Source organism: Octodon degus, unplaced genomic scaffold (genome assembly GCF_000260255.1).
Source record: "Octodon degus isolate 3935 unplaced genomic scaffold, OctDeg1.0 scaffold00018, whole genome shotgun sequence".
NCBI classification, from domain to species: Eukaryota; Metazoa; Chordata; class Mammalia; order Rodentia; family Octodontidae; genus Octodon; species Octodon degus.
The window spans coordinates 15,049,899-15,062,545 of NW_004524594.1; the positions used below are offsets into that span (position 1 = coordinate 15,049,899).

The 12,647-nt window shown below is 44.5% G+C and overlaps 1 protein-coding gene across 1 annotated transcript in view; it reads right to left on the reverse strand.

Moving 5' to 3' along the window:
• Positions 1–12,647, reverse strand: part of Kiaa1549l (KIAA1549 like) — a 128,349-nt gene that overhangs the window by 47,273 nt on the left and 68,429 nt on the right. The window contains exon 15 of the mRNA XM_023710738.1: positions 10,646–10,775. Coding sequence (XP_023566506.1) covers positions 10,646–10,775 — 130 coding nt within the window. The remainder of the gene's footprint in view (positions 1–10,645; positions 10,776–12,647) is intronic.

Sequence of the window (12,647 nt, forward strand, 5' to 3'; positions counted from 1 at the left end):
TGCCCACCCTGGGGATGCTGACATAGACCTAAGAAGCTGCTTCTGGAACCCAGATTTCAGGAAGTGCAGCCTTTGCTCATGAGGAAAAGATGACCCTGGGACGGGAACAGAGAAATCTTTGCAGCAGCTCCCGACTGAGCCCACATCTCAAAAGCTTCTCTAAAATAAGAGTGAGATCAGTTCCCCTTGGAACAAGTAGGAGGCTCAAGGTAATGGCCTGATGATTCTCCTCTGCAAGGTGTGTGTGTGAAATTCTTACAAACCTCACAAAGAATGTCAGATTTCATTCTGTCCTCCAGAACAACAGTCCCACCCAGGCTCTGGCGATAGGAGGACAATATGCCACTTATGCTTTGGATGTGCTGAAAAGATATGACAGCCTCTTCTATAGTTGTCTAAGGGAAGAGGGCTTTCCTTTTTTTCTTGTTGTCACTTAATCTTCCAAGGAGTGGGCCACAGTTACACTGCGATCTTACTGGCAGGACAATCGAGGCCAAAGGAAGGTGGTTCAGAGTTCTCAGCATTATACTTAGTCTCCAAAGCAAAGCCTCCACAGCCTGTAGCAGACACCAAGGAGCCAGCTCCAATCAGCTCCGAAGCCCAGCCCACTGCCCTCCACAGAGAGGGCTTCAGTAAGTGTAAACCACAAGATCTCATTTGTCTTGACTCAACACTCCTGGCTCACCTGCGCTTGGGACAGTGTGACTCTTAAGAACCCCTTTGGATGCGTGGCCTCGTGCTGGGGCAGTGTGGGAAAGGTCTTGGGCTTCCTTCATGAAGCCCATCTCCAATTTCATCCTCCCCAAGAAAGTCAGCTTTGGGGACAGTCTCCTCCATGGCGTGGGACAACCTTCTCAGAATCATTTTGAGTTGTGTACAGGGAAAGAACAGAAGAAAGGTCATTGCTGGCCTCCCCTCCTGGAGTCTTAGCTGGAGTCACAAGAGCTAATGTTTCCTGCCTACTTCCAAAGGGCTTCTTTGGCTTCGTGCATGCTAGGTAAGCGTTCTACCACAGAGCTGCACCCCCAGCCCCTTTCTCTGTGTTTTAAGACCGCTTGAGTTGGGTTGTGTTTTCTGTTAATTTCATCTGAAGCATCCTAACTGATAACTACCATTTTGACTGGATTCCAAACAGTCCAAGCAGCATTTCTCTCCAGCTTTGATAGGTGAGTCGAATGTTTATATTCCTCATGGCTGCAACTGTGCCCCATTTTTTTCAAGTGTTAGCTTAGGAGTCACCTCTCTGCCTGACACACTTGTTTGTTCATTTGCTCAACAAATAGAGACACTGAATCTACTCTACGCCAGCTCCTGTTCTGAGTGCTGAGATTTCAGGAATGAATAAAACATGATGCCTGCCCTTGAGGAGCTGAACGGGGAAATAAAATAAACGCACGTATAATCAGAAACTGAGAGTAAGGGCTGTGACTGGGGTAAGAACTGGGGACCACTGGAACAGAAAGGAGGGGCACTATGCTGAATCTGCAGGCATGGGCACTGGTAAAAGATTCTGGGGAGGATAATATTTAAACCAGGTGCTGAAAGCATTGCCTACATCAGTGGGTTTGCCTCTCTGGGAACATATGGCAATGTCTAGAGACAGTTTTGGTTGTCATAATTGGGAGGGGCTACTGGCAATTACAGGGTAGAGGCCAAAGATGCTGCTAAATGTCCTACAATGCACAGAACAAAGAATCACAGAACCCCAAGTGTCGCAGAGGTATCTTGACTTAGTTGAAGCCGGTGGGAATGGATGTTCTGAGCAAAGCCATGAGTGTGTGAAGAGACACTGCCCCGGCAAGTTGGGAAAAGTGCGCTGGGCAGCATCCTGGGGGGAGGAGGGAGTGGCTAAGGACAGATGAGCTCAGCTAGCAGGCATGCCTGAGCAGGCCACCCCAGATGAGACCTAGGCAGGAAGCTTAGGCTTAGAGTCTCCCTTCCAAAGCTGTGGGGAGGATCTGCACCAAAGGCACGTGTTTCGCGGAGCCCCCGCACCACGGGTGCAGCCTCGGCAGTGGTGAGCAGTGTGGACTAGACCCAGCAGCAGCCAGGGCATAGGCAGGGGAGCAGACCCACAGCACGGCCCCCTCCTCCCATCCAAATTCACTGTCAGAATATGTTGCCTCCGCCTGACTCCACAGATGTACAGTCGCCTGAGTCACACATGACAGCGGACACACCTTTCTCTTCTCCAGAGTCTCACACAGGTAGGTGCAGTGGAACTGCATGGGGCTCTGATGCGAATGCCAGCAGAGAAGGTACAACTGTTCAAATGAAGCCCTCAAAAAATCCTTTAAATCGGCCTTGTAGCAACATGTGTGTGGCCTTGAATATGCAGTCTTAGGGAGTAACGGGAAAAAAATGTGCAAGGTACCACATGAACAGAATACATGCAAAAGTTACTTTTTTAGGCATTCATTCTTATTTCTTTCCCTTTCTCTTCCAGGGCCCTGTACTGCTGAATTCGCCTATGTTCAGTGCACACAGGCGATGAGGTCTGGCACTCAGGATGATTGCTACCGGCAGAGAAAGTGACAGCAACCCCAGAGGGGTTTTCTCGGTGTTTCTCCAGCCTCTGGCTCCTACAGAGGTTTGGGGCCACAGGTGGACTGAGGAACACACAGGAGTGGACCCAGCCATTGTGCTCAGGACCAGAGGACTGGCTCCCCAGCTGCTGGGCACAGTGCCAGCTGCCAGCCCTCAGATGTCAGCTCTTGCTGGGAACTGGCCTTGACTAAATAGAGTAGCCTCATCCAAGGACAATCAGTGACCGTTCTATACTAGCACACAAATGCCCAGCCACTCCACTTAGACCTGGGACAGCTCTGCAGGGGATTCAGCTGAGGCTTTGTAGTTCTGCCCCAGTGTGCAGCTCTTAACTTGGCCAAATCCAGCTTCAGCCTTTCCCTGACTGGCATTCTTACTAAAAGCTTACAGTGGCTACCCTAGGTCCAAAATCAGAGAGGTCTAAGAGGCTGGGAGGATCTGGGATGGGTAGGCAGGAACCCAGGGAAGCAGCAGCCAGGCTGAGAGTACAGGCGATCAGACAGAAGCAGTAGTACTGCATGCAAGAGCTGCTAACTAAAGAGAAAGCCTGCCTATCTTGGGCCCCGGCAGGAAGCTGCCTGTATGGAGGGAGGGAAGTAAAGGCCTATCTCTGCGTGAGGATAAACACCCCAAATTCTCTGCCGCAGGCTCTTCAGAGCCTGATCTCCTATTGTCAGATAATTTCCTTAGGTTGAAAGTCCCAGTTAAAATACACTGTACCATACATGAACTCAAGCCATATCAAGTTAGTGTACTGATAGCTTAAGTTAGCTGGCCCAGGCAGAGGAAGGAAACTGGAGGCTGGAATAGGGGACGATGCAGGAAAGTTCTAGGTGGAATGCTAAGGTGGTGACGGTGTAGGGTCAACACACAGGCACCTGGTTCAGGGAGCAACATGCGGATTGCTTCTAGAATAAAGGACACAATCTCTGACACCAACCATCTGCTTCCATGAAGTCAACCTCAGGTGGCCCTACTGCATCATACAGGCCGCTCGTGTGGTCAGACTTGGTCTCTGTCTATTCTGTTGAAGCTATAAATGCAGTGTCAGGGTAGGGAGTAATGGGTGAGGAAGACTTGCATTCATGATACACTTACAGGCTTACCCAGAAGACCCCAGACTTGCTATAAATTATTGCAGGCAGCTAGATCATATTTCAATTTGCTGGAAGTGGAATCCATCAAAACAACTGTTCAGATTCCCTGGCCTCCTTCCAGGGACCACTAGTCACCTGTAACAAAGGGAGCTAGCGGCACTGTCAGGCGAATGGCCAGCAGCATCAACACCCACAGGGCACAACAATCAATGCCACAGCCTCGGCAAGCTGCTAGGGACTGAGCCCTGCATGCTGGGTTGTTTTCCTCTTTGCTGTCTGCTTTCCTTGCTTTTCACCCCAAATGCTTCCCAAGCGGTGCCCTGCCTGGTAAATCTGCTGTCACTCATAGTAGCTGTGATGGGGACACTCCCGGCCACCTCTTTGCAGCATGTGTCTCTGTACCATTGAGGCTGAACAGCTAATGTGCATATCCTGGACTTACGTAAAGCTTAGGTTCTGCCGACATGATGCACTAGTGGGCAGTCCGTACAGGGAAACTGAGGCAGGCCTAGTTGCTGCAGCTTTCACTGCTTCTACTGAAAGCCAAGTTGTGCAGGGCTCTTACTCTTAGGTCACGCTGTCCTTTCTTTTCTCTTTCTCCATTCCTCCGTCTTTCCCTTCTTCTCTTCCATCATCTTTTTTGTGAAACAGTTTTGCTATACGTTGGCCTTAAATTTACGACATAACCCAGGCTGGCCTCAAACTTGTGATCCTCTTGCCTCAGCCTCCCTAGTGTTAGGATTACAGCTATGTCCAACCACCATCCAACTAGTTGTGTTTTCATAGCCATGGCAATTCCAGGGCAGCCTGCTCCCCACCTTTCTGCTTGGGACAGTGGCAGCGGCCCCCACTTAGGGTCAGCTCTGCAGTGTTATACCAGGAGGCTCTCCTGGGCATTCCTCCAGCTCTTCGATGATTTTACAAGTAGCTTACTCTTCCTGGTCACTTTTTTGTTTGTTTAAAATAGCTTGATGTTTTCTGTTTTCTGCAGCTGTATATTGCTTGTTATTTATTTTCATAGTTTATATGTACTTTTAAGTTGTAAAACCATTTGAATTTTGATGGCATTTCAAAACATTTCCCAAAGCATGCCTTTGGAATGAGAGCACCACTGGTCGGGACACTGACTCTTCTGAAGTACATGGATGTATCAGCCATCCTCCTGAGCATTCTTCCTTTTGCTTCGGTCAGCTTTCCTATTGCTGGGACAAAATATCTGACATTCGTCACTTAAAGCAGAAGAGGTTTAGTGGCCTCATAGTTTCAGAAAAAGTTCATGGTCATTGAGGCAGAATTATCATAGTAGAAGGGCATGGCAGTGGGAATGACAGCCAGGACCATAGCCAGACTAGGAGGGGCCAGAGACCAGAGCTAGTACTCAGGGTCACCTAAAAAGACCCACTTAAGACTCACCGCCTAATAGCCCACTCAGCTGTGAGCTGTTACAGCCCTCACAGGCCAATCACCTCACCAGGAACTCTTGGTTCAGTCAAGTTGACAATCAAGATTAACCAACGCAACTCCCAGGCCCACCTGTCACTTTTTTTTTTTTTTTTTCATTTGTGTATTTGGTACAGGGTCTCACTAGGCAGATTGGACTCGTGGTGATCCTCCTGTTTTCAGCTTCCCCAGAGGTGGGATTACAGGCGTTTGTCGCCACGCCTAGACTCAATCGCCAGGTCAGGGTGCCCTGGGAGCAGGGCTGGTGCAATATGCGGGAGCAGGAATTGAACCCTGGTCCCTGCACTTGCCAAAACAGGTGCTTAGTCCACTGAGCTATCTCACTGGCCCTTCTCACCTGTCACTTTTTAGGGAGAGAACTGTCAGAAGGCCAGGAATTCTCACCAAGTACAGTTGCCCTCTGACAAGCGATGGAGTTATGACCCAAGAAATCCACTGTACCTTGATAGTATTCCAAGTCGTCTGACCCACTGAACAGAACATCCTCAATTCACCCAACTTACATTATGCACGTGCACAGCACTTGCATTAGCTTACAGCTGCATGACACCATCTGACACAAAGCCTCTGCTACAATAAAGTGCTGAAGATGTCATGCATGTACACAGTTTTGTAACACGAGAGGATACAGGAACACAAGAGCTGATATCCAAATGATGCTGACAACACTATCCACTGAGAGTAGGGATTGTTTAGGATCAAGAACCTAAGGCTGAGTGGGAGCTATGGTTCAATCGTCACTGTCTGGAGTTACAAGAGAGTGTCAGCTGCATATGGCTAGCCATGGAAGGATGAAAATGTGAAGCCTAAGTTCTACTGAGTTATGAGTTCTACAGAAAACATACCACCTTCACATCATGAAGTTTAAAAATCACAAGTCAAAAGCTCCTAAGTTGGGACTACTTGTACCTAAGGTGTGGAACTTTCAATAAAGCATCAGAAAAAACTAGGGGAAGTAGCTTAAAAATGTCTACTTCATAGGGGTCAGAATTCATTTTCTAAGTTATAATTAAAATAATCCATTTTCCAGACCCCCTCACAACAAAGGCAGACAGTTGAATTTATGCCTGCCGCAGATTTTCAAACTTCAAACAAACAGATCAGGGTTGTAAGTGTAGCTCAGCTGTAGTGTCCGCCTAGCAGCCACAAGGCCCTGGATTCCGACACTAGCACCTCAGAAAACAAAGGAAATAACAAAAAATCAGACCTAATTGGAAGTATGCCTTTTTATCTGCAGGGAATGATTTGATTATTCCTTGCCCTTTGCAAGCAAAACCTGCTATATGATGCACATACTGGACTATGATATGGGAAACTGATGACATGGGAAACATCCCCACCTGAGAACCCTAAGTGGGTTATTTCTTCCTTTTTATTCACCACTTCATTCTTTTCTACTTGACTTTAATTCAGAAGTTAATATTTTAAATTGAGACTTTTTTTTTTTACTTTTACACATTATGGTGAGATTTTTCTTTTCCACCTGCATTACATGTTGGACAAAGAAATTTTATTTATTTTAGTCTTTATTAAGTTTATTGGTAACTTTTACATATGTATAATGATCATATTCATCATAGAGAGCTTGTATCTGTACATGATAAAGCTTGATATTTTCCCCCCATTCCGCTCCCCTCCCTTCAACCCCCTTATTTACAAAAGCATTGTTTCCATTTGTTCCTTCTTTTCTCATTGTTTTCTTCTCCCTTCCTTCCCTTTCTCCTCTACCCTCCATAGTTCTCCTTCCCATTTGGACATTTCCTTTCTACTTCTCAATTTCTAGTCTACATTTTTGTCTTTATTTACACTTTTGGTTTTTCACACTAGAGAAACAACACAGCATTTACACATGTGTGTAAAATTGCAAAGTAATTTTAGCGCAAAAGTTAGTGTAATGGTATAATCTGGAATCTTAGAAGGGATCTATTTGGGACATCTTTAAGACATAATGCATTCTTTAAACAGGGGTACTTGTGGAAAATTACTACTAACCAATCCCTAGTTACCAGCAGGGGTGGACTGGCTGAGAGGGTGACTGAATTGTTGCTCCAAATCCCTTAGAGCCAAGAGCCTGCGGGCCGGAGCACCTCTTGCTATAGAGAAACACTTGAAATGATCTCGGGTGCCATCCCTGTGGGGGCTAAGAACTGCCTAGGCAGTACGAGTTTGTTTACTTATTTGCATGTTTAGTATTGTTAAATACAATCTTTTCTTTTGGGACTCCAAAATCAACTTTTGATAAATTTTCAATTTGGTGAAGTATTTTCAGTGGAATGAACATTTCCTGCTGGGCTGATGGATTCTCTTACCAAGAGTACCTTGGCATTTTGTTCTTTATTTGCTGGTCCTTTTTTTGCTTGGATAAGTTATTCACATAGGAATCCTTCTGAGACCTAACATCTGGCTTCTTCCAGAGGTTCAGCAATATAGGATTATACTACACTGCGTGAGGGTAGCCACACAGTGGCATGGATGTCCATAACACCCACACTGCATGTGGTTAGCAGGATGAGCTCTGGAGCAGGGCAAACAAGTAATGGAACAAGTCTGAACCTCAGTCTCCTCTTCCATACAGTGGGCATAATGTCAGCCTCTCTCCAACTGGAATCCAGGGAAATTCAATCAGGTTCTACACATAAAGAGTAGAACTGGCTTGGTCCCTACTGTACAGTTAGTAGAACGATGTTAAGCACTTTTCATGTGACCGGTAGAAAAAGCGCAAGAGCGATGCACGTAAGCAGTGGCATATTTCTTTTTGAGAAAAGGTCTCGCCATGTTGCCTGTGTTGTTCAAGACTGGCCTCCACCTCACGACTCTCCTGCCTCAACATCCTATGTAGTCAGGGCTGCAGATACAAGCCACAGTGCCCAGCTGGTCACCTTTTTCTTATGTTTGCAGTATATGGTAGTGATGTCTGTTTTGTGGAATTGGTGTGTGCATGTAACACATCCTGGCTGACTCTGATCCTTTTATTCCTCTATCTCTTACTGCTCCCTTAACTGTGATCTTTCATCTATTTGTTTCTGCTGCTGGTGGTGGTGCTGGGGGTTGAACCCAGGGCCTCAAATACGCTAGACAAGTGTCCTACCACTGAGCCTCGACTCCCAGCCCAGCACCAATGTCGTTCTTGCAGTGAATTGTTTCAAGTGCTGAAACTGCCTATTGGATGATCATTTTCTCTTAAGAAAATTTATATTTATGGTTTTTAGAGCACATATATGGGGCCAGGGAGAGAGCTCAGTGGTATAAGTACCTGCCTGGCAAGCACAAGGTCCTGAGTTCAATCCCTGGTACCAAAATAAAATAAAATAAAATAAAATAAAAGAGCATATATGCTTCTCAGATAAATATGGTTTTGAAAATTCTATTAGAATGAAGAGAGCCTCCTGAATTGTACTTGGAATAATTGTAAATGTTTGCAAAGAATGAGCAATTGAATAAGAATCTTTTGTAAAATTCTCTCATTGCTTTAGCCATTTTCCTAACACAACATTCCAAAGGCACTAGGTGAATACTGAAAGTCACAGTACATGATTAAAAGGATGTGCAGAGCTCTCTTTTTATGATTTTTTTTTAAAATTTATTTTATTTATTTATTTTGTATTTTAGGGAAGGGCCTACAGGGTGTTCAGGGACTCACTATTAGATCGGACTCTTAGTGATCTACTTGTGTACAGCCTCCCAAAAGCTGGGATTACAGGCGTGCCACCACGCCTACTCTCCTTTTAAGCTTATTATAGGAGTTTCTCTCCTATCTCCCCACAACTGTAAAAGCGTCTGTGCCTGGACTTCCACAAGAAACCTAGTGTCTTAGTCACTTCCTTGCCACTGGACACCATACCTGACACTCACAAATTAAAGGAGAAAAGGTTGATTTGACTCGTGGCTTTTAGAGGCTTCACAGTTAGCTGCATCCAAGGCAAGAAACTCATGGGGGAAGGGTCTGGCGGAGGAAAACTTGCTTGTGTCACAGTGGCCAGGAAGCATAAAGCAAAGAGAAGACAGAGGAGGGAGCCAATGCCCTTGCAAGCCACGCCCCCAGTGATCCCCCTCTAATCAGGATCCATCTCCTCCTGCACATTCAGCTCTGGGCCCTATAGTCCACTGATATGCCCATACACCCCTACAATCCAATTACCTTCTAAAACCCCCACCTCTGAACACATAAGACTTTTGGAGGATATTAAAGCCCTGAATTGTAACATTTATTGATATCATTCTTGAGAGTAAGCAAAAATTCTGTCATATTTCAGCTACTTGAGTGAAAAAAAAATACCCCTAACTAAGCAAGCATCTAGGAAGAATGTTTGCTCTTGGTAGGAGGGTTCACCAGAAACTTAAAGCTAATGTTGATTTTTAATCACTTATTGATGATAAAATCAATGAATAACTTTGGTAGAAGAAATATTTCTTGTGAGGAGAAAATTATCTTCCAGGACTATTTAACCTATTGGAAGAAAATATATGCTTTAAGTATTTTGGAATTTTATACTATTAACCTATCAAATTTTTATGAAAAAGAGAAGAAACAAACAATAAAGGGTGTCACCACCAACACAAACATCAAGTTTAAATGTTAGGAAGTCAGCAGAGATTGAAATTACGTAGAACATCCTTGTTTTTCAACTGAAATCTTAAAGAATCTCATTTTTGGCTTTTGTGGCAATAGTGGCCAATCCCCAAAGGGAAAATAATCCTTTTGTCAAGCAAGCTGTATTTAAGAAATCCACTCTCATTTCCCATTTACAACTTCTCATATTATAACAAAAGTTTCTCCAGACATATTTGCATTAGAATTCTTGTTACAGAAAAAAATCTAATTAGTCAGTAAAGAAACCTCTTAGGAAATGAAAAGAAATACTTTTCACAGAACCTCAGAGGATATCAAGACCAACTGGAATCGTGGGGCAAGGAGCAGCACTACTGAATATCTCAGCCCAGAATAATCCTCATGAGGTCATGGATGCAGCCCCAAGGTCAGGATGTCTACGCTTAGTAGGAGGCACGGGGGTGCAACTGCTCATCTGGGGGAGCCTGAAGGGCCAGGAGGGTTTTTGCGGCTTGGACACATCACTAAACACACGCGAGGTGCTTTGTCATACAAAATCATCAACTCGCTCTGTTGGACATCTCATAGTTTCCATGACATATTGAGGTGTTATGAAATCAGGAACAAGGCCAAATTTTTATTGCGGCTATAAATTAAAAGAAGCCTGTGCTCCAATGAATTCTAACCCATTTCCATGGTTCTTATTGAGTTTCTAAAGACAGAAGGAAAGAAATTTAGACATTTAGAACCTCTGTTGGTTTTAGGTCACAGATATTTGCAAAACAGTGCAATTTAGAAATCATGATCCTTTCAGCACAGTGTGTTACTCTGACAAATATTATTTTGCAGAAGAGGTACTAAAAAATAGCATTTTAGTGCATTTGCAATTTCCAAAAACATGTCGTAAACTGACACAGTATGGGATGCTCTGTGCTTCCTGCTTTCAGGAGAAAGCAGAGATTGTGTTCCCCCCAGCCCTCCAGAGACTTACGTCATATCCACTGTTCCGGATTCCACGTCGGGGCCGCTCCCGAGTGACCAAAAGGTCCATCTCAGTTTCTCCTGGACTGGGGCTGTTCAGAGACTGCCGGCTTCGGTAGACGGAGTTCTTCATCTGTTGCCTGAAGAAAATTCAACAACTGTTATGATACAGCAAATGCCCTGACAGATGGAATTCTCCACTGATCCAAAACACAGTCAACCAATGAAGAGTTTTGCATTTGCCACACAAATCCTCAGACTCTATGGAATTTGTTCCCTGGTCTTAAGGGGCAGTTGTTGTCTTGTTTTTTGTTTTTGTTTTTGTTTTCTTTCTTTCTTTTCTTTCTTTCTTTCTTTCTTTCTTTCTTTCTTTCTTTCTTTCTTTCTTTCTTTCTGTCTGTCTTTCTTCTTTCTTTCTCTTTCTCCAGATGCTGCAACCATGTGGCTGAATTATTAGTGCTCTTTCATATGAAAACTAGGCAACTACCATCTATTCCAACAATGCAAGCTCATCTAAAATTCTGCTGAAGGCAAGGCCAGGGATTCTCCCTTGACCTCCTGGATAGTGAAGGCTGGTGGAATGCACTTGCCTTTGCTGACTTTGTTGACTCAGCAACCTGTTATTCCTTTTAATCCTTCTGATTTCAAGTGCAGGTCTCTACACTGTATTAATAAACACTGCAGCTAGCAGGCTGCCTAATATTGTGATTGCTAATAGATTTCCTTTCTACAGTTTCCATAGTGGATTCCTGTCTGAACTAAGAACCCATAAACCTAGAGGAAGTTTAGAGCCTGCTGCAGTTTGAATTTAAAATCTCCCCAAAAGGTCATGTGTTGAAAGTTTTGTTTTTAGTACAGCAGTGATCAGAGGTAGAGCCTTCGAAAGGCAACTGGGGGTTCTAACCTCATAGTTCGTCATTTCCTTGGTTATTGGGAAGTAGTAGAAACTTAGGCAGTAGGGTCTGGTAGACAGAAGTAAGTCCTTGGGGCCTACCCTTGAAGGCTAGACCTCATCCTTGCCTCTGTCTCTCTGTCTCTGTCTGTCTGTCTGCCTGTCTGCCTGTCTATCTCTCTCTCTCTCTCTCTCTCTCTCTCTCTCTCTCTCTCTCTCTCTCTCTTTCCCCCCTCCACCTTCCAGGACATAACGAAGTGAGCAGCTCTGCTCTACCATGTACTCTCCACCATGATGCTCAGCCTTCTCTCAGGCCTACAGTGATGGGGCCAAGCAGTTATAATTGGAAACCCCTAAAACTGTGAGTCAAAATAAACCTTTCTTTCTTAAGTTGATTTATCTCAGGCACTTTGTCACACTAGAGGAAAGCTATATAACACAGAGCCCATCCATCCATGCATCCATCCATCCATCCATCCATCCATCCATCCATCCATCCGTTCTTCTTTTACTGAGGTCCTACAATATACAAGTCACCGTGGAAAAAGATAGGCATCCATGATCCCAACTCTCCCAGAGTTTATATCCTGCTGAAGGAGATGTAACATGGTAATTTCAGAACACGCTATGAAGAGAAATAAGGAACTATGAGAAAGGATGACTAGGATGAGAGAAAAATCAGTTAAGACAGTCTATTAAGCTTCTCTGTGGTGAAACCAAACCTTCAATGCAGCCAGCCCCATGCCAATATGGACAGAGTATTTTAGGTCTGGAAAGTACACTTTCAGAGACTATACACAGCTACTTTTAGAAAATCCATACATTGGTCACGACTGTCTTATTCCCACTTCTCATTACAGGAATCTGTCTGAAGAGAGGAAGGAAGTCAGCAACATACAGGGGATGATGGCTATGTTCTTCTTCCACACAAGGCAACTTTTATAAATAGGAAGCACAGGTGACTTTCATGAGCATGATAAAAAAAAAATACGAGTTTCTTCTCATCTGTCTTCAAATAATTTCCATTTCCAGATGACCTCTCTTCAGAGAACTCCCCTAAATACAAGACTGTGAGTCTTGGTTCTAAAACTCTAGCTATTCATGAGCCAAAGATGAAGAG